The sequence below is a fragment of the Cupressus sempervirens genome, chromosome 2 (genome assembly GCF_028749045.1).
Source record: "Cupressus sempervirens isolate cs-2001-9-10 chromosome 2, ASM2874904v1, whole genome shotgun sequence".
NCBI lineage: Eukaryota > Viridiplantae > Streptophyta > Pinopsida > Cupressales > Cupressaceae > Cupressus > Cupressus sempervirens.
The window spans coordinates 144971949-144999843 of record NC_143119.1 but is presented as its reverse complement, the minus strand read 5'-3'; the positions used below and the strand labels follow the sequence as shown (position 1 = coordinate 144999843).

The 27895-nt window shown below is 37.7% G+C and overlaps 1 protein-coding gene across 6 annotated transcripts in view; it reads left to right on the top strand.

Moving 5' to 3' along the window:
• The window catches only part of LIG6 (DNA LIGASE 6), a 332994-nt gene that overhangs the window by 223954 nt on the left and 81145 nt on the right, over positions 1-27895 (top strand). For all 6 annotated transcript variants that reach the window (XR_016359818.1, XR_016359817.1, XM_089812972.1 and 3 more), the window contains one exon: positions 3125-3159. Coding sequence is in view for 4 of the 6 variants with exons in the window: in XM_089812972.1 (XP_089669098.1) it covers positions 3125-3159 (35 nt within the window). In the remaining 2 variants the exon portion in view is untranslated. The remainder of the gene's footprint in view (positions 1-3124; positions 3160-27895) is intronic.

The following is a 27895-nucleotide window of genomic DNA, read 5'->3' as shown; positions in this document are numbered from 1 at the left end:
AAGTGCAATGGGCTGCCCACTCATCTTGGTCATGTGTCAACAAGCTCTCCATAGGTCTGCAAGACATCATCCGAAACCAACTGTCACGAATGGCTTTAAGTATATGGGTCCTTCCTTTTGATTGAAACTTCACCTCTGTCATAGATCTCAATGCTAAAAAGCTATCAAGCTTATGAAACCAAGCTTGCATTGTCATTTTGCTACTCCCATCAATTGGAGTCAAGGAAAGCTTCCTTGTAGCTCTCTTTAATTCATCATCTGCGCCACAAGGTCTCCTATTCTGTCAGAGTATGCAGTAGTGTTCTTTACTTTGGTTCACAAACCTCTCAAAAGTCATTCTATCTTGTACCTGTGGTGCCAATAATTCCCATCCATCATTAGTAGCCATAAGGATATCTGCAAATGTCCCATCCTCCGCTTCCTCTTTTGGGTCTTATACTGGTTCCTCTCTAACAAAGGTAGAACGTGTGGGCCTATCTGCTATTCTGGAAAGAGTTCTATGAGCTCGAGGTGATCCCACTACCCTCTTGTTATCCCCTTGTTCCTGATTCTGTCTTTCCTATGGGTTTGTGTGCTGAACCATGGTGGTGAGTGTCCGGAAAGCCTGAGCCATCCCCTCCTATCATGTAACCATTGCCTTGAAAAACTCCTTTGTTTCTTGATCCTCATTCCTATTATGTCTTGGTGGGCTTCCCTCTTGCCTGTCACCGATGGTGTCCGATTGCCTATCAAATTCTTGTTCCCTGTGAAACAAAGCTCGCCTGGGAGTGTAAAATCTGTGAGAGCCAACCCTAGGTGGCTGCATGTGATTGCTAAACCCTTAGGATGGCCTGATTTAGCTCTGATACTAATATAATAACCCCAATCAGTTATAACTTCATGAAATACCAAATTCTTTTGCCAAACACTTTGCAAGCAAGCTGTGATACGAATGTAATATCCCTTGCCCAAACTGATTGATTTTAGCTCAAGGAATATTGTCAAACACTTGTATGATGCCTTTCTCTTTTTTGATTTTTTTGTGTTTCAGATTGTTTGATATAGTTTGAATGGTGCTAAGAACTTCTGAATGTTCACAAATGATTTTACAACACCTCTTACAATGAACTAACATGCAAGAGCAGTTTCTTTTCAGTATTTTCAATGCATATACATGGAAACTAGATATGGAATGCATACCTACAACCAATTGACATTTTGTCAAACAATTGGCATACAACTATTATGTTGATCATATATGCTATTAGATGGACATTTCATCAAACAAATGGTATGCAACATATATCTCTTTTATTGAATTCATTCCCATGTACAATGTTGCTATGAATTGGCAAGACAAATGGGCTTAAAATGATGACTGCAACAATGCCAAATCTGATTCTGAGTCATCACTTACAACAATGAAATTATATAACTAAGATTACAATGCTAACTACTAATATTTGAAAGAAGAACTTGATAATAGTGATGCCCAAGGATGGAGATGAATGTTGCAATCGAAATCAAGGATAAATTTTGTAGTGTGAATACTGTAGTGCGGCACTGTTCACGTGTTTTGTAGGGGCAAGGAATTTTTTTTTACTAATGGTTGCCAAAGATGAATCTTCAGGTCTGCACTTGATAGTCCTTCAATATTCTTCAAACCCTTAGGTTATTACTTATTCCTTAACTTTATGCGCAAATAGAACTCCAAAATGAAGCTCTCTTGAATTCCAAGATATTTCACCACCTGAAATGGTTGCAACACTGAAGAATTGACGCTCTTCAATGGCTAACTGAAATCAAAAACCCTAAGTTTCTTGTCCCAAGTTCATATCAAATGCAATTGACAATAATCGGATGCCTAACAATGAAGCTCTCACCTCTATTTATTCTTTTCTCTCACCCTTCTAGAAGGAAATAAAATATTATTTAATTGCACTTTCTAGAAGCTTCGCCCTTTCCAATACAATAATTAGTTGTGCTTCTATAAAATTATATTAGTTAAATATAGTCACCTTTAGATTTATTTATTTATTGGCTTCAATTTATTTTATTTCTCCTTAATTCTCTACTTAGCCTTCGCAGAATGAAAGGCTAAGAACTCCATTGAGGGCCTAAAAGATGGGGGACATTACATCCATGGACTCTTCGAGTCCTACATACATCAGCCGAGTCAGAGTTTAGAAGCCAAATAACTTTGGAGACTTGACTTGGCTTGAGACTCGCAGAGTCCTGCTAGGACTTGCAAAGTTGTGTTCATTGCTTTCAATTCCAGTGGGTTTTCTTTGTCATTATTGTGGGGAACATAAATTAAAATATATGTGAATCTGTGCATAAGAAGTCAGGTCCTAGAATTATTTTACCATCTTTCTACTTTTCCAAGGTGTTTCATTTTTTACCAATCTTGTTTAATCAACTGCTTAATGTATTGGACCCATAGGGAATATATTAACTGGTCAGACTTTTGGATTTATCTCTTTAAACTATCAACCTTAGTAAAGTACAGCTTTGCAATAATACAGCTACAAAAAAGTTTTCTATTCAATGGCATGTGACAATTGAGAAACTTCTTTATTGTGTATTAGTTCAAATTGCTCAAATGTAATTGAAGAATTTATTCTCATCTTTAGGGTCAACCCTCTTTACTATAGTAGAAATTGTTAAAGGAGCTCTCTCAAATATGGAAACCACATTTAGAATATGCACATTCTTATTTTTCGATGAATACGTCTTCCACTATCTTGCAAATTGTCAATCTCTAGTAGAGAGATTGTAAAATATGATATCTCAAAAGGAAAAGCAAATACAAAGTAAATGATTGAGCAAAGTGTGCTGGATACATGAGCAATTTTAGACTCTATTTTATTATAAGCTAGAAGTTTTTCTTTTATTTTAACATGTGAAAGGTCTCTTAGTACTTGATATGCGATCTTATAAATCATTAATCTGAAGCTTTGGAATTTGTTTTTCTTTTTAAATAGAATAAACATATCACTACATTGTAGAGTTATTTTTAATATTTTCATACTTGTTATCTAATATTCACTCTAATGACTGACAGAAACCTTTGCAAGAATAGTCTTGATTTTGTTTCCCTTTATATAATTTATAAATGAGTTATTAGTGCTTTTGTATTTTTCAGATTGCTGGCTCTTTCTCTCTGCGAAAGGCGAAATCGTATGTATCTTAATTTTCTGATATATATAAGTTTATCAGAATTTTATTTCTAGGTGGTTGTTTATATTTAGATTCTACATTGAAAGCATTTTATCTTGTTCATTTGTATGATGTTTTATCACTAATGCTGCTATAACCTTTCTTATAGAAAGCAAGTTCATGATTAGATAGAAAAAGTTACATGAGTAATGGTAAAATCTGTTATTTGTTTTTCCAATCATTAGATGTTATCTGCAGACTTCTTCTATTCTCATATTTAATTTATGAAACATGGTCCTATAAGCCGGGATAGAATTGAAACTATTGTAAATGATCAATTGGAAACTAGTAAAGTTACTTAAAGTCTTAAATAGAATCTATTTGCATTGTTTCAAATACTTTTGAAGGTTTAGACTCCTTATTAAGGATTTAAATTGGCACAAAATTTTGGTCGCTCATATTTTTGTTGATTTTATACAGAAATACATCATCTCCCAAGCTTCTCTATACAATGTCTATTCTTGATTCACACAATGATTTTCAAGTTGTTTTAATGCCACTTTTTCCTCGACTTGCATTAAAATGATTATATCGTGCAAGAAAAGTGCAATGCCCTTATGTGAATTATTTTTCCACCACGTTTGGACCAAAAGTCCCTATGGAAATTGATTTTCCACCAAGTCCTAGTGTAAAGTTGTGATAGGGCCGATTTTCTACTACAGAAGGACAAAAACCACTAAAATTTACAAAGTCCTTGCCAAAAGTCCCTACAAGGATCAAATTTGCACCCCTAGAGAGTAAAACCAAGTGATAACCATGTTGGAAAATCCAATTGTTTGTATAGGGGTCAAATTTCTCCTCCTGGGCATGACAAGAAAAGTAAAAAGCAACAGTCCTTATAGGGGTAGATTTTCCACTGGCATGACCTGTATATCAGTTTGTATATCAAAATTTTATTTCTAGGTTGGTTATATCTAGATTCTATATTGAAAGGATTTTATCTTGTTCCTTTGTATGATGATTTATCATTAATGCTGCAATGCCCTTTCTTTTAGGAAGTTCGTTCATCATTAGATGCAAAAGGTTACAATAATTGGATATTATCTGCAGACTTTCTTTCTCAAAATTAATTAATGGAACATGGTCCTATAAGCTGGCATGGAATTGAAACCATTGTAAATGATCACGTGGGTACAAATCAGTGTGTGTTGCGAATGATTGTGACATTTGGAACTCGCACCATTGTAAACATTGATGGTATTAATGAAGAAGCATCTGCGAGTTCTTTGACATTACTGTGCTTTGTTACATTTCTATACATTCTCTTATGTGTTAAAGTTTACTATGTGAAGCAAACATTTGGCATTGTTGCCTATAAGAATCTGTAATGTCCCCATTCATTGCCAACATCAACATTTTAGGGATGAGCCTAATATTGGATCCTTGTAGGCTAATGAGGATGGTTAGAGGGTCTTCTTAAAATTGGTTCATCTCCAACATTCAGTGATTGATGGATTTGGCCTTTGTTCAATGTCATTCAGACTCCATTTGCCATACTTATTATGTATAGTAAGTCAGGGGTAATAGAGATGGACCCTTTTTATTTTTAGAAGGTGTATTTGGTCACATGGGGAATTATGAGGAGAGATTCCTATTTTAGATGGCATGGCAATTTGACAAGTATTTCAAGAGATATTAAAGTTTGAGTTACTTAAGTTATTTATTTTAATATTTTAATGTTATAAAGTTATAAAGTCACTTAAGTGACTAAAAGACGAAAATGGCCTTATTGCCTAGTTGTTTGTGTCTTCCCCCATATCAAGGTTATAAAACCGTGGAGCTGCATTGGGATTAAAACAACGAATATATATGATATTTCTCAAATCTTAATGATTGCTTTAATGTGACTAGATATTTTCCGAAGGACGAAATCCCTAAGGAAAGTGGTGAGACTAGACGCAAACTTAGTACCTCATTGTAATGAACCTTGTTTAAAAACACAAAGGAAAATAACCAATGCAGATTGAAGGCATGCGATTCCTAATGTAAAATTTTAAACCATATTCATCAAATGGGGTGCAACGATAATCAAATTTAAGAAATCTGATTGTTACAATTTTTTTTAATTGAATCCAAATGCTAAGTTTGCATTAATTCTGATTTTGGACTGTACAAAGAACAAATAATTATTGGAAATTAATAGAACCTAAATTTTGAGCCTCCCATGGAAAAACGTTAGCAAATCTTAGGCTGAGTCGGCATGAGTTTTAAATTCACCTCTGTCTTGTTTCGATGAAATGATTGTGCTTGATTGATCCCAATCCAAGCCCGTGCCCTTTGTAGATCCTGCAAATTCAGATGATGGGGTTCGACTCCTGAATAACTCCCGACCTGATTATTATTTCTCCGGGCCCGAATTAATTGTTTTGTTATACTCCAAAGGAGCCCGATAAAATGCAGGGACTGTAGAGAGACTTCCGAACCAGAAAGATGGAGTTACAACCCCTCCGCAGGGATACCCTCTGATACCCGACGGAAATGTTCCAACTGAGGTCGAAGGCATGATTCTCCGGCTTGAGCGATTAATTGCGTGAGTATTAATTCCAATCGCGACGCAAGTTATTTCCGTTCTGGCCCTAAACTCGCCCACGATCTCGAAATTAACCTTGCTGGAATTCGGATGGTCTGTATTTATTTGTTAGAAGACGAACTCCATTTGTAATTCCGGTCTTTGACTGTAATTCCACCTCTCTGTCTTGAGACGAATATCAGACTTGTCTGATCCAAATCGTTATTCTGGCTTCTACTACGAATTTTTCCCAATCTTGCAATAATCCTGTAAAATGGCGATTTATTCCTTTTAGTTAAGAAACCCTCACTTGGCCTTGGGCCACAGATTTTCTGCTCTGTTGAAGTGACTATAATATCACCTCCTGATTGCGATAATTCGGGTGATATCTCACACCCTCAAAATCACTTATCAATGGGAGTTCTTGTTCCCAAAGATAATTGAGAATTTGCAGACTAATGACTACAAATTGCTCCAACTGGAATAGAAGTCGAATCCACAAAACCGCTTGTTCTAATGGGTGCCCCTTGTCCCCTTTTTATTCACTTCTTGAGAAGTCACTGGAAACTTCCAGAAGAACTTATTATAATAACTTATTTTAATTATTAATTAACTTTATAAAATTAAATAATAACTTTATAAAGTTAAAGTACAATCTCAATTCGACATTAAACAAGTAGGCCCCACTTACTGGATAATAGCTTTCTGAGAGCAAGAATGTAATCATCTGTCAACTGAATGGACTCTCTTTCCAAATTCATTTGCCTACGAGAGCCAATGAGAGGCAAATCCCCAGTAGAAGTTAGTTTGCTAGAAAGGGGACATGACAGTCCGCCCTTCTTGAAATTGCTTGTCCTCAAGCAATCTCAAAGCTGGATGCTGCAAAATTGTTTCATTTTCCCAAGTGACATCTTCAACTGGTAGATCTCTCCATTCAACCAAATATTCCCTGATTACTCTTCTACGGAGCTGTTTTTCCCTGCTTTCCAAAATGAATTCCGGTACTAAGATCAATTTCCCTTCATCATCCAGAGGAGGTAATACTGTAGAAGGTACCACATTCTGCCCCAGCGCCTTCTTGAGGCGCGACACATGAAACACATTATACACTTTGCTATCTGCTGGAAGCTCAAGTTCATAAGCCATTTCCTCTATTCGTCTGGTGATCCTGAAAGGCCCATAATATCTAGGCTTAAGCTTTTCTGACCCACTTCTTTTAAGAGTAGATTGCCGAAAAGGCTGAAGCATGAGGTAAACCATGTCACCAAGCTCAAAGCTTCTCTCAGTTCTCTTTTGATCTGCATATTGCTTATATTGATTTTGTGCCCGAGCAATGTTATCCCGAAGAGTGCGAATAATAACTTTACTTTCTTGAATCAAATCCCCGACACGTGGAACCTGGATATCCCCCATCAGCGAATCAATAAAATTCGGTGCATCATACCCATATAATGCTCGAAAAGGTGTCATCTGAATTGACATGTGAAAAGTGGTATTGTAACAATATTCACACAAATAAATCCATCGTACCCATGTCTTTTGCTAATCAGCCATGTAGTTCCTCAAGTAGCCTTCCACCCACTTGTTTACTATCTCTGTCTGTCCATCGGTTTGCGGGTGATAACTAGTACTGGGAGTAAGCTCAGTGCCACATAATCGAAACACCTCCTTCCAAAAATGACTCAGAAATTTGCTATCCCTGTCACTGACAATACTACGGGGTATCCCATGTAATTTGAGAACTTCTCTGAAAAAAACCTCAGCTACCTGTACTGTTGTATGAGTTGTGGTGATGGGAAAGAAATGAGCATATTTCGTTAGTCTATCTACCACCACATAAATGCAATCACGATCCTGAGCCTTGGGCAACCCTGTAATGAAATCCATGGATATGCATTCCCACTTCTGTCTCGGGATGGGAAGTGGCTATAGGAGCCCTGCTGGAAAGGTGTGCTCCTGTTTATTCTGTTGACAAACAGAACACTCACGAACATACTGCAAAACATCCTTCTTGAGTCCTTTCCATGTAAACCGTTCCCGCACCTGTCTATATGTTTTAAAGTACCCGGGATGACCAGCTATGGGTGAATCATGAAGAGCTCGCATAATAGACCGTTTCACCTTCGATCCTGGGACTAAAAGGATTCGGCTCTTGGAAATGATCAAGTCATCCATAAGTGAATACCTAGCATCGACAATGGTCCCATCAACTATACCAGATGCCCACGGGTCTCTAACATATTCTGCAATAATTAGATGCTTCCAGTCCTCAGAGATCTCAATCATCGAACTAAGGTGTGGCTTGCGTGACAAGGCGTCTGCTACCACATTTTGAGTGCCTTTGACATATGATATATCAAAGTCGTATGCTTGTATCTTACTCACCCATTTCTGCTGTCTATCATTGAGATCTCTCTGCCCAAGGAAATGTCTCAAACTGTTGTGGTCAGTCTTTATACAAAACTTACCACCTACTAAATACTGCCTGAACTTAGCTAGTGCATGCATGATAGCTAACATCTCCTTGTCGTAAATGCTGAATGATCTCTCTGGCCCACAGAGTTTCCTGCTCTCATATGCAATAGGGTGTTTGTCCTGCATCAAAACAGCCCCAATACCATCTCCTGAGGCATCACACTGAAGTTCAAATGGCTTCGAGAAATCGGGCAATGCTAGTACCGGGCATGAAGTCATGATCTCCTTAAATCTGTCAAAACAAGCCTGTGCCTTCGCTGTCCAAACAAAAGCTACCTTCTTGAGCAAGTCTGTCATAGGAGCTGCATGTCGTGAATATCCGCAAACAAATCGGCGATAGAAGCCACATAAACCAAGGAATCCTCTCAACTGAGTTAGGTTCTCAGGAATAGGCCACTCCACAATAGGACGAATCTTATCAGGATCCATCCATACTCCTTCTCTACTGATAATATGACCTAAGTATAACAACTCAGTCAATCCCAAATCACATTTGGACTCTTTGGCATACAAGGACTCTACCTGCAAGGTATTCAATACTGTCTCTAAATGCTCCATATGCTCATGCCATGTCCGACTGTAAACCAAGATATCATCAAAGAAAACCAACACGAATTTCCTCAGCTGATGATGGAAGACCTTATTCATGGTAGACTGGAAAGTAGCTGGTGCATTGGTCAACCCGAATGGCATCACTACAAACTCAAAGTGCCCACAGTGACATCTGAATGCAGTCTTCTCTATGTCTTGTTCTCTGACTCTAATCTGGTGGTAACCAGATCTCAAATCAATCTTACTAAAGTAGCATGCCCCATGTAGTTCATCTATTAGTTCATCAATCCGTGGAATAGGATATCTATTCTTAATGGTTTTCTTATTTAGCATCCTGTAATCTATACACATCCGTAACGAACCATCTTTCTTCTTTACCAAAACTACTGAAGAAGCAAAAGGAGACTTACTAGGTCTGATGTGTCCCATCGCGAGAAGCTCCTTGATGGTTTTCTCTATTTCATCTTTGAGCCTCTTTGGATGCCTGTATGGAGTGATCATGACTGGTTTAGCACCCTCTTCTAATTCGATGATGTGCTCAATCCCTCTATCAGGTGGTGTACCAGGTGGAATGTCGCTGAATACCTTACTATACCTTTCCCTCAATATCTGGATGTCTGGATGATATTCTGTCTTTTGTTGTTCCTCCTGTGTAGGCATGAGAGTACACATGGCTGCCCATTCAATATCATTATGCCTCACCAATCTTTCCAATCGCCTGAGAGAAATGGTTCGGATGTCACTATTTCTGATAGCTCTCAACACATGCTGCCTCCTATTTACCTCAAACTTGATCTCCATGTCTTTGAGACGGAAAGTGACTTCACCCAACAAACGTAACCATGCCATACCCAAAACGATATCCAAGTCGCCCATATTGACCACATGGTAATCTGCTTTAAACTCATAATTGTTCAGACGTAAAGGCATGTTTCTAACCATCCTGTTACACTTGAGAGTGTAACCATCAGCAACCTGTACTCGGAGACCCTCAAACTCTTCTATCTTGATACTGCGGCGCTTAACCAAACGAGCATCAATGAAGTTGTGCGTAGCACCGGTATCAACCAATGTGATCACCTTCTGTCCTGCTAGAACACCACGTAACCTAAAAGATCCCTCATGCTGAATACTAGACAGACGCCCCTGCTGTAAATGTAACTCAATTTCTTCCTTTTGTTCTGAATTTCCTGTTTCTCCTTCAGGTTCTGAACTACTGTGATCATCCTCATTTGTTGCACTGTCGGAATCTGACCCTTCGTAATATGCCCACATAACTCTGTTGGCCTTTCCTTTAGGTCTCAGAGGACAATCATGGTCCCTGTCATATGGGCCTTTGCAATAGAAACATAATTTCTTCCTGCGCAAGTCGTTTAGTGCTTCTGCATCCAGGGGTGTAGTAGATTTTCCTTTGGTCTCAACGCTGAGAGGTGAACTCTGAGAGGTGAACTTGCTAGAAGGTGCTATAAGCTCCATACTCCGTGCTTTCCTCATAGCCTCCTGCAGTGTTGGTGGGTCAAATGCCTTAATTCACCCCTTAAGGGGTTCAGACAATCCTTCTGTAAATAAGATAACTAACCTTCTCTCAGACACATCCTGTACCATAACTGTCAACCTCTGAAATTCACTAATATAAACCTCCAAATTGCCTGACTGTCTTAACTGAGCGAGGTCACGAAAATAAATCTCCGGATCTTTTTTATCAAAACGTTCAACCAATCTATCCACAAAGTCCTGGTAAGATGTCACCTAGTTGTGTTGCAACGTAACCATCCTGTGTTACCACCAGTCATGAGCTGCTCCCTCTAGATGCAAAGTGGCGTATCTGATGGCATCTATCTCTGACATAGGCCTCAATGCCAAGAATGTATCTAGCTTATGAACCCAAGCCTGTGCTGTCATCTGACCACTACCATCGAAAGATGGTAAAGTGAGTTTGCTAACAGCTCGCTGCAACTCACTATCATGACCTCCTCTAGGTCTCCTATTCTTACGGTTGCTCCTCATATGCTCTCTCCTTTGGTTTAGATATCGATCAAAGTTCAATAGTTCACGCACATGCGGGGGTAATGCCTGCCATTCTGTAGTAGCAGCTCTGAGATCATCCTGGAAATCATCCGGCAAATCATCTTCTCCTATCTCCTGAGCCTCCTCCCTTAGGAAGGTGGGACGAGTAGGCCTATTTGCTGTCCATGATCTGCGCCTAGGAGCACCCTATGAGCCTGCCACACTTCTATTATCATGATCAGATGTACCTCTACCTTGTTCCTGAATCCTGGGCTGAACAACTCTCTCCATTATGGTAGTCAAAACTTGTAGTGATTGAGCTATTTCTTGCTGTCCGGTAGTCATGATTCTATAAAACTCTCTAGTTTCATCATCATCAACTCTGGGGAATCTCGGTGGACTCTGTGATTGTCTTTCACCCATATCTCTGTCCTTAAATATTGTTCTCCTGCGAATATAATATTTGGAATAGGGTTGCATAAAATATCCTACCGGACAGGATGGCAGGACTACTGCTCTGATACCACTGTAATGAACCTTATTTAAAAGCACAAAGGAAAATAACCAATGCAGATTGAAGGCATGCATTTCCTAATGTAATATTTTAAACCATATTCATCAAATGGGGTGCAACGATAATCAAATTTAAGAAATCTGATTGTTACAATTTTTTTTAATTGAATCCAAATGCTAAGTCTGCATTAATTTTGATTTTGGACTATACAAAGAACAAATAATTATTGGACATTAATAGAACCTGAATTTTGAGCCTCCCATGAAAAAACGTTAGCAAATCTTAGGCTGAGTCGGCATGAGTTTTAAATTCGCCTCTGTCTTGTTTCGATGAAATGATTGCGCTTGATTGATCCCAATCCAAGCCCGTGCCCTTTGTAGATCTTGCAAATTCAGATGATGGGGTTTGACTCCTGAATAACTCCCGACCTGATTATTATTTCTCTCGGCCCGAATTAATTGTTTTGTTATACTCCAAAGGAGCCCGATAAAATGCAGGGACTGTAGAGAGACTTCCGCACCGGAAAGATGGAGTTACAACCCCTCCGCAGGGATACCCTCTGATACCCGACGGAAATGTTCCAACTGAGGTCGAAGGCGTGATTCTCCGGCTTGAGTGATTAATTGCGTGACTATTAATTCCAATTGCGACGCAAGTTATTTCCGCTTTGGCCCTAAACTCGCCCACGATCTCGAAATTAACCTTGTCGGAATTCGGATGGTCTGTATTTATTTGTTAGAAGACGAACTCCATTTGTAATTCCCGTCTTTGACTGTAATTCCACCTCTCTGTCTTGAGACGAATATCAGACTTGCCTAATCCAAATCGTTATTCTGGCTTCTACTACGATTTTTTCCCAATCTTGCAATAATCCTGTAAAATGGCGATTTATTCCTTTTAGTTAAGAAACCCTCACTTGGCCTTGGGCCACAGATTTTCTGCTCTATTGAAGTGACTGTAATATCACCTCCTGATTGCGATAATTCGGGTGATATCTCACACCCTCAAAATCGCTTATCAATAGGAGTTCTCGTTCCCAAAGATAATTGAGAATTTGCAGACTAATGACTACAAATTGATCCAACTAGAATAGAAGTCAAATCCACAAAACCGCTTGTTCTAATGGGTGCCCCTTGTCCCCTTTTTATTCATTTCTTGAGAAGTCACTGGAAACTTCCAGAACAACTTATTATAATAACTTATTTTAATTATTAATTAACTTTATAAAATTAAATAATAACTTTATAAAGTTAAAGTACAATCTCAATTCGGCATTAAACAAGTAGGCCCCACTTACTGGATAATAGCTTTCTGAGAGCAAGAATGTAATCATCTGTCAATTGAATGGACTCTCTTTCCAAATTCATTTGCCTACGAGAGCCAATGATAGGCAAATCCCCGGTAGAAGTTAGTTTGCTAGAAAGGGGACATGACACTCACAATTCATTAACATATTGGAGTTCAATTTGATATTTGGAGGTCAGCCAAATAGTTGGTATAGCCAAATATTTGATATTTAGAGGTCAGCAGTAAGTGTATACCTGTCGCAGGGCATCTGCAGGTGCAACGACATTGTTTTAAGTGTTCTAAGCTCCAGACGATTCCCCTTATCAGCATGGGTAGTAGTATCAAACCCAGGGGTAGGCGACAATCTGGTTGACACTTGGAAGTGGTGATGTGCTAGGGAATTTCTGCACAGTGGCCCTCTTAACGGTAGGTGCCAGTAATTCGGGTCTGTCCAACTCATACGTTTTTTCGCATCTGTATTTTGCATATCCATTAATATTGTAAGACTGTCATTAAATCTGCCAAGTATAGCTTAAGGTCTTAGTTTACTGTCATAAACATAATGTATGACTGTTAAAAATTCTGAGTTAAAATTCTTAGTCATGCATGTTGGAAGTTATAGCATCTTGGTTGGCATAACCATTTCATATTGGTAATATTTATGGCGAAATAAGTTTGTTGACGATTCAGTAATAATATTGTTTGAGGACGAGTTTACGTAGCAACTGTTTGATATAATGTCAGTCTACAGAATCATGATTAAAGGATAATATGTGGTGAGTATGAAGTCTAGTTAAGATTATTATAGGTATGTTTCCAGAATCAAGTATTCAGTCAGTCTGAAAAGGTTACCATTAAATTGTGAGAAGTATGCCAATTGTTTGATATATTGTGTAGTGTTTGGAACTCTCAGTTTGAGAGATATTGCTCAGAATAAATTAATCAGATTGCTCACGAATTATTTGTTCAAATTCCTATGGTCTGAAATATGGGTTACTTTGAATATAATCAGTGCGGACACATAATAATCTAGTATGGATTACTACAGTGGTATCAGAGCCACAAGACCTGCCAACTTTTCGGAAAATAACAAAATATTTGCAGACTGATTTTTATCCAAAAATGACAGCCAGGAATGACTAAAAAACAGTATAAATTCAGTCATCTACAGTCGGAACTTGCAGAATCTTCGGAACATATTGAGATTAGAGATAGTTATTCAGTGGATGAGGAATGGATTTTTGGAACAAGTGAACAATCTAAACAAACTAAACAGGTTGATCATTTTGAACAGGCAAAACATGTAAACAACACTCAAATGGTTCGTATTGAGAATGAACAAGGACGAGAAGTGAGGAAAACTCTGAGGGCTATTAGAGATGAGCTAGACAATATAACCATTGTAGTTCAACAGTTTACAAGTGCTATGCAGTAGTTAGCTCCGCCTCACAGGGCAGCCCTGAGTCATCACAATGGAGGTGGTAGTGTGGTAGGATCACCTTGAGCTGCTAGGGCCTCCACACGGTACACTGACAGGCCTTTGATGCTCATTTTTAATGTAGAGGAAGAGGTAGCACCACCTGTAGAACCAAACTTATTGCCAGATAATGTTATGGTAATGTATGATGAATGGGATTTATTCCTTGATCCGGTTAAGTAGAATTTGTCATTTGCTCAGTACTTAAGTAAAAAAATGGAGAGCTTGTCAGACCCAGATACAGTTGAGAGGGCAACGAGGTATACGGTTTTTTCTTTTAGAAGGGTGACATCGAGGTTGCAAGGAAGGAAACTTGAGTTTCTCCCGACAGGTGTCTATGATGCAGATGTACTTGTATTTAGTACGAGACTTGCTAGTTTTATTTGCAGTGTTGCTCCAATGCAAAGGCAGTTGCTTCCTAAGGTGGGACCGATGCATGTGTGGAGTCACCCAGCTGTGACGCCAGTGATTTGGGTGTTACAGCGGAGTCAGTAGATGTGGGTTCATGCTCTAGCGTTATTGATTCACAGCCTGGCATTGAGTCATGTGTGCAGAGTCAGGTGACAGTAGTTGAGACTCTATTAGGTGATGGGGATGCAGACAGTGTGGACACCTCTGGTGATTTGTTGGATGATGTTATGATTTGCACTGGGTATGATACCCCTTGTTAGATATTGGGTGATGACTCTTATGAGATTTTGGATGAGTCCTAGAATCAATGTTTACAGGATCTTACTATTAAGATGGAAGTTGAGACGTGTGGAGATTGAGATTGCCAGGGCTTCTATTTCTTTGGAGGAGTTGTTTGAGGTACATAGTAGTTGTATCTCGAATGTAGAGTTGTGCAAGGACGATAGAACATGTATGAGTGATCTTGTGGTGGACAGTTTGATTTAGTTTCCTATCACAATACAGTTAGTGAGACACAAAGCTTGCATAGGAGTCAGGGGTTACAAAGGCAACATGTGACTTCTCAGCTGAAGGTGAGTGGTAGTGACATTTATTCATCTCTTGATCATTATGATGCTATTCGGCATATGCTAGCTACATTTAGTTTGGGTGCCCCAGTGTTAGATGAGCATAGTGATAGTAGTTTTTCCCTAGCAGAGGTTCATGTGCTTCGAGGTTGGTTGAAGCATAGTTACTCTTTGGTGGTTGATGACATAGATTGCCTTCTAGAGTGGGGTAGCACTTGCTATGAGGTGTTGTTAGGGAAAGAGGAGGAGGTAGTTGAGATCACCTGGAAGCTTGAGGTGACGGTGGACTCTCTTCAGTATTCTCAGTTGGCTCTTCAGGAGTCATAGTCACAGTTGGATGAGGCTACCGTGGAGTTAAAATGGGTACAGTCAACACCAGCCCTAGACCCTGTTCAGTTACTTATTGTGGTTGGTGGTGAGTTTGCTTCTACGGTTGAGGATAAGGAACGTGGTGATGTGGCAAACACCTTCATCTAGGATATGAGTGTAGTATGTACAGAGGAAGTGAGAGCATCAGTGGAGACAAGATCTCATGGTGATTTGCTTCCTTCTACTGGAAGTGAATTTATTTCTTCTTTCATACAGTTGGTAGCATGGGAAAGTTCACATTGTCACATTTTCAGAGAGATCAGCTGTGGATTGCGGGGGAGTAGATTAATGCTTCCACATATAATTTCTATTGTACTGAGTCATTCATGGAGTATTTGCTTGAGAGCTCAGATTTGCAGGAGGTGTCATACAGTATATCTGAGGGTGCTCTCATTCGGTACCCTTGTGCTATTCAATGTTTGGTGAGGAAGATTGTAGAGACCTTGGCTACAATACTTCCCAATAGGGATTTTATGGTTGGACTTGTTGAGACAGTTGCCCAGGATCCTGCCTGACCAGTAGCTCAGAGTTAGAGATTGGAGTCATCTTTTGATTTCCAGTTTGATGACGATGGGCCCTTGACATAGATTGGGAGTTTTTATTGACATTACATTGTGAGGAGTGCTTATCACTTTTCTTTTGACCCACAAGTTGAGGACTTGGTTTTCTGCATTAGGGATGGTGACAGAAGGTTTGGTATTCGTTACACCCACGGAGGGTGTACTTCTCTGCCATTGGAGGGAGATTCTGAGATACGGGGTATTGTGATATAGTTGGATGTGCTAGTGAATGAGATGAATCAAAATCACAAACGGATGACCTAACTGATTTTGAATCCAAGATTTGAGCACAGAATGATATCACCTTTTTTAGGATCGGAAGGTGATGATACAGTTGCGGCTTCTGATTTGCGGGACATTTCTTATGAGACACTGCATGAGTTGGGCACACTTGAGGTGGAATGTGGTGAGGATCTATGTCAAGTCAGATGATGCAGTTGTTGGCATGAGTTCCCCAGATCATGTATTTGATAGCGATGCAGTGATAGTGGGAGTAGGAGCATGTGATGATACTGTCATATCAGCAGCCACTTCTACGTAGGTTAACTCATCCATTGAGTTTAGCAGTATGCATGTGGTTGTATATGTGTACTCTGATGATAGTACACTTATTATTGATGAGGTGAGCGATGCAATGATAGAGTCATGTTACACTATCGACCAACAAAGTGTTGTTCACTTTATGGATAATACTACGTTTGACATAGATGCAACATTGTCTTATAACAATCCATTGTTTGAGTTTGAGGTTGATCACTCACCTGAGTGGAGTGGGGCTCAGTTTTCACCATCTGTAGAGATTCAGTTTTGTGTTGCGGCAATTAGTAACATTCCTGTGTTTACAGATTTTGATGTGGCTACACCTATGGTTGATATAGTTGGCATAAGTTCATATGGTTCTCCTGTAGCTATGTCTCTTTAAGGGATTGTTGATCTGAATTCCAGTCTAGTTTATATTATATGGATGAGAACTAGGATGAAGATATTTCTTGTAGGGGATTCTTATGGTGATATTCTAACTCTTACATTATTAGCACAAGTTTTGAGTGCTATACTACAGGATATGTTGTTGGTTCTGATGATGTTAGTGGTATGTAGTTGGTTGAGTATTAACAGGGGTGTCACATACTACTTCATTTGGGATCTAGGTGGAGGTTGGAGTTCACTATTAGTGTTGGATTTCTTGGGGGCAAGCAATCTTGGGAAGGGAGGACTGTAATGTCCCCATTGGTTGCCAGCATCAACATTTCAGTGATTAGCCTAATATTGGATCCTCGTAGGCTAATGAGGATGGTTAGAGGGTCTTCTGAAAATTGGTTCATCTCCAACATTCAGCAATTGATGGATTTGGCCTTCGTTCGACGTCATTCTGAAAATTGGTTCATCTCCAACATTGTTTTAAGTGTTCTAAGCTCCAGATGATTCCCCTTATCAGCATGGGTAGTAGTATCAAACCCAGGGGTAGGCGACAATTTGGTTGATACTTGGAAGTGGTGACGTGCTAGGGAATTTCTGCATACTGGCCCTCTTAACGACAGCTGCCAGTAATTCGGGTCTGTTCAACTCATACACTTTTTCGCATCTGTATTTTGCATATCCATTAATATTGTAAGACTGTCATTAAATCTGCCAATTATAGCTTAAGGTCTTAGTTTACTGTCATAAACATAATGTATGACTGTTAAAAATTCCGAATTAAAATTCTTAGTCATACATGTTGGAAGTTATGGCATCTTGGTTTGCATAACCATTTCATATTGATAATATTTCTGGGGAAATAAGTTTAGTGATGATTCAGTAATAATATTGCTTGAGGACAAGCTTACATAGCAACTGTTTGACATAATATCAGTCTACAAAATCATGATTAAAGGATAATGTGTGCTGAGTTTGAAGTCTAGTTAAGATTATTACAGGTATGTTTCCAAAATCAAGTATTCAGTCAGTCTGAAAAGGTTACCAGTAAATTGTGAGAAGTACACCAATTGTTTGATATATTGTCTAGTTTTTGGAACTCTCAGTTTGAGAGATATTGCTCAGAATAAATAAATCAGATTGCTCACCAATTATTTGTTCAAATTCCTATGGTTTGAAATATGGGTTACTTTGAATATAATCAGTGCGGACACATAATAATCTAGTATGGATTACTACAAAATTTGGGCATGATAGAAGGGAGTTATATGGTGAAAGTAAAATAATGGGTCAACCAGTTAACAAGGGCATGAGTAGTAGTGAGCAATATGAAGATGTGTTCAAAGAGTTGTTTGAAGGTGAACGAGCATTGACAGTAGATTTTGCAAGCACGGATTGAAACTCATGTCCGAAGGGAAGTGACATAGGAGGAGGTTTTGTTAGCGTGGTGTGGAAGTCCCCGAGAGTTATTCTAGTGGTGGATTGGTTGATATACTGCCTACCAAGACTATTGACACAATATTTCACTACCTTGTATACCACTGGAGAGGAGGACGAAAGAGAGAAGTTATGCCAACAAATCTTAAAATCTTAGAAGGAAAAAAAAAATGAAGGGAAGAGGAGTGTGATGGGAGATGGAGGCAACACATCCTAAACACCTAGGAGATAAATAATTAATGCCAAATATATTGTGTAAGGATAGAAACCATATCTTGAGACAATAGGAAGATGAATGCAAGGTTATTTAGAGAGGCTTAAGAATAGAAGAAGAAACCAAAAGAGGGTGAAGACTATTGAGACTAGCGGAGGGATGACTTGGTGGGGAAGAGGGGTTGGTCGAAGAGAACCAAGAGGGTGGCAAAGGCTAAGGAGACAAACGATACCAAGTGCATGGTACTGAATGAGGTAACCGTACAAAAGGTAATGAAGTAATTGAAATGATCAAAGCTACTAGTAGCTGGTTGAGGGACCATACCCTTACATTACCAGGGAGTCATGGGGTGGAACAAAAAGATTGAAGAGAAGTGGAGGAGATCGAGAGTAGGGATGTAGGGGATACCAGTGCAATGGAGAATGTCGGGAGGACACGAGGGCATGACAACCAAAACAATATGTTCAGTTCCACTGTACTAAACTCGAGAGTGCATATTGAACCAGGACTAAAGAAAACCCTAGCAATGACAAATAAACAAAAAATGCTTAAGTTGACAAGAGAGGGAAGGAGGATCCTGTACGACGATATCATGAGTGAGACAATTTGGTTGACCAACATGGTGATCAATCAAGATGAATGGGTAGTGCAGTTTCTTGCAATGCTATGCGGAATGGCCTTTGCCCAATACTCAAACATGAGCAAGACAAAGGTGAATAAATAGGATGAGTTGAAAAATGCATTTTAGAGTGAGTTCATATTGCTTTGGGATGACAATGGGATTGTGGCTGAGATCTACAGTATGAAGCAAGGTAAAAATGAGACTATAAGAATATATGGTTGATGACAGAAGGATATAGTTGAAAATTTGGAGTATCAACCTGGAAAATGGTGTAAAGAAGCACTAATTTGTGGAGGGCTTGGTGTCCTCCCTAAAAGGAAAAATGAGGATCGTTCCTCCAATATCGTATAATGATGCATATAACTTGATTATGGACCTTGAAAGTGAGAGCAAAAAATCAAGGTAGAAGAAGAGCAAGTAATTGGATTACGATGATTCGTTTAAGGAAAGCAACAAAGGTGAAGAGTCTAGTAAAAAGGTGCAAGCGCTCTAGAAAGGCCTGAATTTTATGATTGATTTTAAAGCCATGAAGGGGAGTAACGATAAGATCGAAGGAGAACTACTGCGCACAAGCTATAAGGAAGGTCGTACAAAGGTGACATGCCCAAAGAAATCATTTTTTACATCTGCTAAGTGATGGGACATTCCACCAAGGAATGCGAATACAATATGAAAACAAGGAATGCATAAGTACTCTTCACCGACAACCAATTGTTGATGTCAGCAACAATGATTGCCTCTTAGCAACATGCCAATGCAACACAATCGTCTTATGTGTATGTAATGTTCTAATCCCCATGGTTGAAGCTGAAGGTAGTGTAGGGATTGGAAGAAGGAGCAACTACGCCATATGGTAGTGTACAACTATCTAAAAGGCCATATGATTTGGCAAAGAGGTTGTATGGTTGGGTTTGAGAGGCAGTACGGTTGCAACAGTGAGGCCATACGGTTCAATTTGAGAGGTTGCACGGTTGTAGCAGAGGGACCATACAGTTCAGTCTGAGAGGCCATACAGTTGCAATAGGGAGGGCCGTACGGTGGGGTTGGATGACCGTATTGTTGGGTAGGATGGTCAGATGGTATAGGAGGCAACCATTCGGAGTGCAGCTGGAATGTACAGTGGTATACGATGGAGGCAAGGGTGGTGAGCAAAACATGCAAGAACGTTAATAGCCTTCAATTTCCCAAGATACACAATAAATGTTGAATATGCACAAAACATCAATTTTCAATCAAGTCTATATTATAGTTACAAATAACAATACCACTCCAATTTTCCAGATCCAAGCCAAACAATACAAATGGAATAGGGTGAGGGTTAAATCTCAGTGAAACCAAAGAGCCAAGTAAGGAAGATCTTTCACTTCCGAAATGTCGAACAATATTAAACTGCAACAAGAATTCACCGTACAAAGAAATAATCCAAATCGCATACTGACTACTACCTACATGTGCTTAAATACCCTTTGGAGGAACTTTCTTAGGGTTTACAAATATAGTTGATGGCCACACCTACTGGAAGAAAAAAATAAAAATGGGTCCGAGATATACAAAATCAATTGGCCCATATGCAAAGGATTGATTAATTACTTTTTTTTATGACGGTAACATTATAGGGTATCCAAAAAATCAATGCGGATGACAATGTAATAACAATACTTAGAGATGGATGGAGTCTAGTATGAAGGGTCGTCCAATGATTCACTGTCGAGCCTATAAATAGTGGAGGCATTTTGCCTGTGAGCTAGGAGAAAACCTTGCAACATTTTCTTGATAGTGTGGTCCTGGCACCATGAGGGCACAACCTATCCCAAGTAGAATGTCAACCTACACAATATTGTGAGTTCGAGTGAAAAAGAAGGGATATTAACAATTATGAGTGCACAGGCCAAGAAAGTAACCTGCCCAGACCCACGTATGGAGGAGACAATACGGGAGGCAAAGATCGACATGGGAAGAGAGATGATGGTTGAATGACGAGAAACTCAAGAGACAACAAGTAGTTCATTCGGTACAAAAGTAGAAGAAACTATTATGACGCAAGTGCTATAGTTGGAGGTGCTTGTAAAATTTAAAGAGAGGTTCCTTTAGCCCTGTTGCAGATACAATGTTACTTGTGAATAGTGGGCAACACCTAACAGTGGTGGAGATGGACATCTTAAGAACCATCCTCATAGACACCATCGTAGACAGAGGTTTGGGGGTCAATTTATTACCCAAAGAAACGTGGAAGAAACTTGCCGAGCTGATATTATGGTCACCAACTCTCAATTTGGTGGGTGTTGATGGTAACAACATCAAGACGATTGAAACTCAGATGGTTGAATGAGTATCTATTGGTACCCAATTCTTTGTTCTAAATTTCATGGTGATCCCCTTAAAAACTAAAGGGTAGTAAGCTATCGTGGGGAGAGGATAGCTTGTTACAACAAAGATGAACCGCAAATGGAAACACAACACCCTATCAATTGAGAATGGAGGGAGAAAATTTGTGATTGAATTACGAACGTAGATGGCAACTGAGTAATTGACATCCTCTTTAGACTCAAAGTCCGAAGGAGAATTGACGAGAGTGGAGGAAGGGTAATGCATGATGGAGCGATTGTCCTGCATCTTGTCACCACAAAATGTAGGTAACAATACGTAACTTTTTAACTTATTTTCGCATTTCTTTTAGTTTATTGCATTATCTAATTGGTTAATATTGATCAACCAATTGATTCCAATTGATATAATGAATCCTTTCAAGCCTTTTTAGTTTTTTTATTTGTTGAGCCTATGTTTGATTTTTGAAGCCTTCTGTTACATCCCAATTTTTGCCCTAATTTCTCTTTAGTTAAAAGATAGCCGTTATGTTCATGTGAAATAAATATAGTTTATAGCCGTTGTGATCATGTGAAATGAATATAGTTTATAGCCGATGTGTTCATGTGAAATGAATATAGTTTATAGCCGTTGTGTTCATGTGAAATGAATATAGTTTATAGCCGTTGTGTTCATGTGAAATGAATATAGTTAATGTGAAACGAATATAATTTTTCTTGAACCATTGTTCAATCAATTATTATGTATGATGAAATTCCTAACGGTATTATTTAAGCAAATTATGAATTATGAAATTGATGTTTTTGGCGAGAATGATTGTTTTGAAGGTTGCAGGATAAAGACTCGAGAAGGAGGGGAAGCATTACGAAATGAGGTCATCCGGAAATGGGACGATCACGTGACCTAGTTATCAGGAATATTAGGTTTGATCAAAAAGACGCCATGGCAAGGTTGTTAAAGCTTGACAATAAAAGTTCAAAGTGGAAAGTTACATGAGCTAAAAAATAATAATACAAGATTATTAAATTAAATAATAAAATTCTTACGTTTTAAAAAATAAGTGATATCATTTAATATTATATCATTATTTTGATTAGAATCACAATTAAATATTTGCAAAGTGGCACTATTATAAAATGATCTATAATACAATAATGTCACTTTGAATATACTTAACTATAATCTAACCAAAATAATAATATAACATTAAATTATATTAATAAAACTTTTCACCCATTGTCCCGACGTTTTATATTTGCAATCAATGGGAATTCCAATCGTATTTCAATCTTGTAACGACAGGAGATGAAAAGTCGATTCATAGCTTTTAAATCCTGCCTTTGTCATTTTCAAATGAAAGTAACCAATGTCTTTCGCCTGCTGATACTCTCACCATGGTCTGAGAAATTGTCTATCAATGATCTGAAATTGGTGATGAGGAAAAGCCTCCTTCTTTCTCTGCCGTGGGTTATCCATTTTAGACTGTTCTTTTGATACCCGAATTTCTTGACAAGCATTCACGCCTGCAATCCCGATTTGTCTAACCATGAAACCTTTCATCACACCATACGTGAAGATGATCTTGCACATTTTGAGAGCCGGGAGTCAGTTGCGTTGAAGACTCACAAGCAAATCGTTCAGCAGACTGTGGACAAGTAAGAGTGTGTTAAAACGTACTTCATTCCCTTACTCACGTTTTGTTTCTTCATCTTCTATGACTTCTTTCTTTCTGAGTCGGGTTGTAACAGTGAGGAAGAGTTAAGTGAAAAGATTCAGTCATAATATTAATCTTGAAGCTCATCATAACTGTAGGAAACAATAGAGTTGCAAACATTATCTAGCAATGTAGTATATGATGCTTCTGATATGTTAAGATTTCTGATCTCATTCTTTTGTTATACACCATTCCAATCCACAATACTTGAATATAGAATTGCATCATTATCAACCTGTGTCACAAATCCGTAGAATGGTGTCATAAACTGCTCTGTTTCATCTAACCAAAATCATTAATGAAGATCAACTTTGAAAAAAAAACAAGGAAAATCTGAGAAAGTAGAACCATAATCTTATGAATAAGATATAAAAGGTTTAGGCACTGATTAATCACCGATCTGTAGATCTGTTAATGTTGAGATGTGTAGATGAACCTAACACAAGAAAAACAAGAAGGATATCAATAATTATTTAATTCAAAATAATCTGATTAGCTCATGTAAATCCACTTTGATTGTCAAGCTAAGCGGTGGAGATCAGGTTACAAAAACCCACCTCTGAAATCCCTGGCCAGGGCGATAGAAGGGCATTCATGCCACAACAAAATGATTGCGTTGTTGTCCTGATACTTCAGCTATTCAATCGAATAGCTGTTGGGACCTCAACTCACCTGAGTACTCCGATGACTGGATCGATGAACATCCCAAGCTTGACCTCAGGGTAGAGAGGGCCATTCTATTAAATTAGAACTTGTGGGGATAAGTAAAAAGGTCTGCGGTTGGGAGGTTAAGCCCATGTTAATGCTTCTCCCCTCACCAAAGTCAGAGCTTGGTCAATTAAATGGAAGAGTCTCTCAAGAAAATCAGTACGTATCTTTGTTTATTTAAGTTTCTTTATATAATCTGAAAGATACTTTCTTGTAAATTAGAAGTAACATAAAATGATTCTTTAAGTATATTAGTTGAGGTTTTCTTGCAATAATTTAGACTAGAGTTAAAATTCAGTATTCTCAACTATTAGAACAAATTTGATATTTAGTAGTCAAAATAGATTCAGAATTTTCGATTAGCTTTTTATCTCATCTAATAATTAGAATATTAAATTCAGCTAATTGTAGTTGTAGAGTATCCAGATGTTACACCTTCAATGTCATTTTTCTTGTTTTTGAATGTATGTTTGTTAGCTTTTGGTCATTTGGTTTTGCTTTAGTCATCGCTTCCGGTTTTCCCTTCAATTCAGTTTGTCGTAGGGCTTAATCGGAGTTGGCAATCAAAAGATATGACCATTTTAGCGCCCAAAAAAGTAGACTTTCTAGGTGCAACTGCACAAATTAAAATATCATGCTATATTTTGAAGTTGACATTCACTTTTTGAAGAATTTAACATAAATTCACTTTATGTTATGTTTTTAAGTTACTTTATCATTTTAATTTTTCAGTTAAAGTAACTGTAGAGAACTTTATGTTATATTTTTAAGTTGAGTTGCCTTTTAATTTTTAACTGAAGTGCTATATTAACTATATAGTTTGATTTAATTTTTGAATTTTAATTCAAACATCTTAGTTAATATTACTTTTTGAATGATATTTGCACTTTATATATTTATCTATATAGTCTAAATATTATTTTATGACCCATTTAAGTAATATTTTTTCAAAAATTAAATTGACATGTGCTTAATTCATCACTTAAGTTGTGCATAACATGTCTACAAGCACATTTACATCAAAATATCTAATTGCCTCTAGAAACGACGATTTTGAATGAAAAGGTAATTTTAAAACACATAAAACATGTAAATACATGTGTTTTAAAATATGCAGCAACTCCCAAAAGGCAAGACATGCATATTTAAGTGTTTTCAAAACATGCAGTGACCCTCAAAAGGTGCGATTTTGTACTAATGATCATTTGTGGTCAAATTTTAAAATATGCATATGCACTCAAAAAGTGTGATTTGCATTTGGTCTTTTATTACATGTCTTTGAAATATGTAATGCACCCCAAAAAGTGTGATTTTGTACTAAGGATCATTTGTGAGCATATTTTGCAATATGTAATCTCCCCCAAAAGGTGCAATTTTGCTCTTGGACTCCACTACATTTTTTCCAAAACATGCATTTGTGCCCAAAGGGTGCGATTTGAGTAAGGAGTCTCTATTGAGTGTTTTTAAAATATTGAATCTTCCCCAAAAGGTGCAATTTGCTTCAAATGCATGCATATGTCTTCATAAAACTCGATTTTGAAGAATGAAGGGAAAACTCCATGCACATGCCCTTCAAGAACACGTTTTACACTAAAAATTCTTTGATTTGATCATAATATGGCTTGAAATTCCCAATAGTAGGGTCTTTTTTGCATTTCTTGGCATTATCTTGCCCTAGACGTTTGAATACATGCCAAAATCGCTACATTTTATGGTGATTTGGAGTCATGTTTTTGTAAAAAAAGTCCATTTTTATGGTGTTGCTGATCACGTTTTGGCTCATGTAGGAATCAGTTTGGGGTTTTTGATCCATATCATTATTATTGGGATCATATTTTTGCCCTCCATTTGGGGCAGATTTGAAACATGTTTTTGATAAAAAACATCCCAAGAACTTGCATTTGTAAAAACCATTGGTTTTTTGAGGGATTGTAGGGCAGGTTTTTGGCATTCCTATCCAAAAATGGCTCATTGAATGCTCATTTCAAATTCATCATTGCAAGGTTGAATAGGTCAAAGTTTGTTTTGAGAATTTTTGGCTCATTAATCTTCAAGTAAGTGGACATTTTCCATTTTGCTAATTATTTCATGCTTGCCTTGCTGTTTTGATGCATGTTTTAGCTTGATGTTGAACACTTGTTGATATAGATGCCATGAAAAGTGCATTTTCTCTTTAAAAATGATGAAAAGTCTCATTTTCATACTTTTGGCTTTTTCCCAAATTCAAAATTTGAGTTTGCATTTTGAAGTAATGTGCTTGTTGACATGTTTGAGTTTGCGAAGAACATTATTATCAATGATGAGGTTGATATGCTTTTATGTAATAACCCTCCTCAAATCTGCCCTCAAAAAAAACTGATGAAAGCTCAAGGAATTTCATCAAACAATTCACATGCAAGGGACGTATGACTGATATAGTATTTCAGCTAGCTTCAAATGACTTTTTCTTCAATTTGCATCAATGAGAATCTTGTGCTAGAAGACTACAATGGACTACACAATGACCTAACATGAGTGTGCTACTAATTTTGACAATATTCAGTGCATATATATGATCTAAGCATGAGAAATGAACACCTACAGCCAACTGACATTTTTACAAACAGTTGGTATGCAAACTAACTAGCTGATAAATAATGATATTAAATTGCTTAAATGACACCAGCAACTATTATCTTCTTAATTGCAATGAAAATTACAATGCTCATGAAGTATGGCCAAGACTTTGGCATTTACATGGATTACAAAATGATAATGTTGGTATAATGCACACTTACAGCTGAAAGCTTATAACACCTTAAAAAAAAATACTAACAAAAAAACCTGGTTGTAGATGGCTGTAATAATTTCCTTCAATGCTGCCCCTTCTGCTTTGCTTTTTTCGAACTGCTTTTTCGGCCTGATTTTTCGGTTCTGCTTTTTCGGACTGCTTTTTCGTACCCGCTTTTTCAGCCTGCTTTTTCGGTTCCGCTTTTTCGGACTGCTTTTTCGTATCTGCTTTTTCGGATTGCTATTATGTTGAATCTCAAGACCATATCTTTCAATGGCGTCAAGATTTCCAACTTGAAGGGATTTCGTCCTTCAAACTATAGAGACATAATCTCCAGAAAATTTCCCAATTTTTTTGATATTTCCAAGCATGAATAAATGAGAGCTATCCTCTTTCTTTTAATCCCTTCCTCACTTGCTCCATGCTTCCATTTTGCCAATGTGGGATAATACATGACTTTTAATATTACTTCTTTTTTTCTTTTTACAAAGTCCATGTATGTACTCAAAAGGGGGACTCTTGATTTTTATAAAGTGACTTTATGAAACATTATAATATTTAATTTAAATAGTCACTTTACCGTTGTAACTTCAAACATTAAAATAATATACCAAATAAACTCGAAATCCCACATATAATAGCTCATCAGAAAGAGCCCAACAAAACGCATCTCATCCTGTCATTGAAAATTGAAGGCACTGCATCCCCCTATTGGCTTACTAAAAATAGTAAGTCTTTCTGAAAACCCAACAAACGAACTCCGTTTGGCCTGTAATTAAATTTGACTAGGCCAAATAACCTCAGGATCCCTTTTGAAGTCCTGGTTAGCCCTCGGGACCATACAAGAATGGGCTAACGACAACATACCTCCAAACTGGCTAAGTGGGGGACATTACATTTTATAACCTCAATCTCCTTAATAGCATTTAAATCCACTTTTAGATTTTTAATAAAACTTTATAACGAGGCTTAAAACTTGGGTGCTCATATTCATGGAATATAAATGCACTTTAATTTCATTGAAAATAACTTAACTTGTGTGCACATTGACTCTATAAAATACATTAATATTTGACCCCTTAAATATAATCTATTAATTGCACTTAAGTCACTTAAGTGAAGGGTCATGACCCCATTAAATACAAAGTGGATTTTAACTTTATAAATAATTATTAATAAAATAATCACTTTATTAATATTTAAAATGACATAACTCCACAAATAACCATTATTTCTTAGTTCTATCCAAGCCTAGGAATTAACCA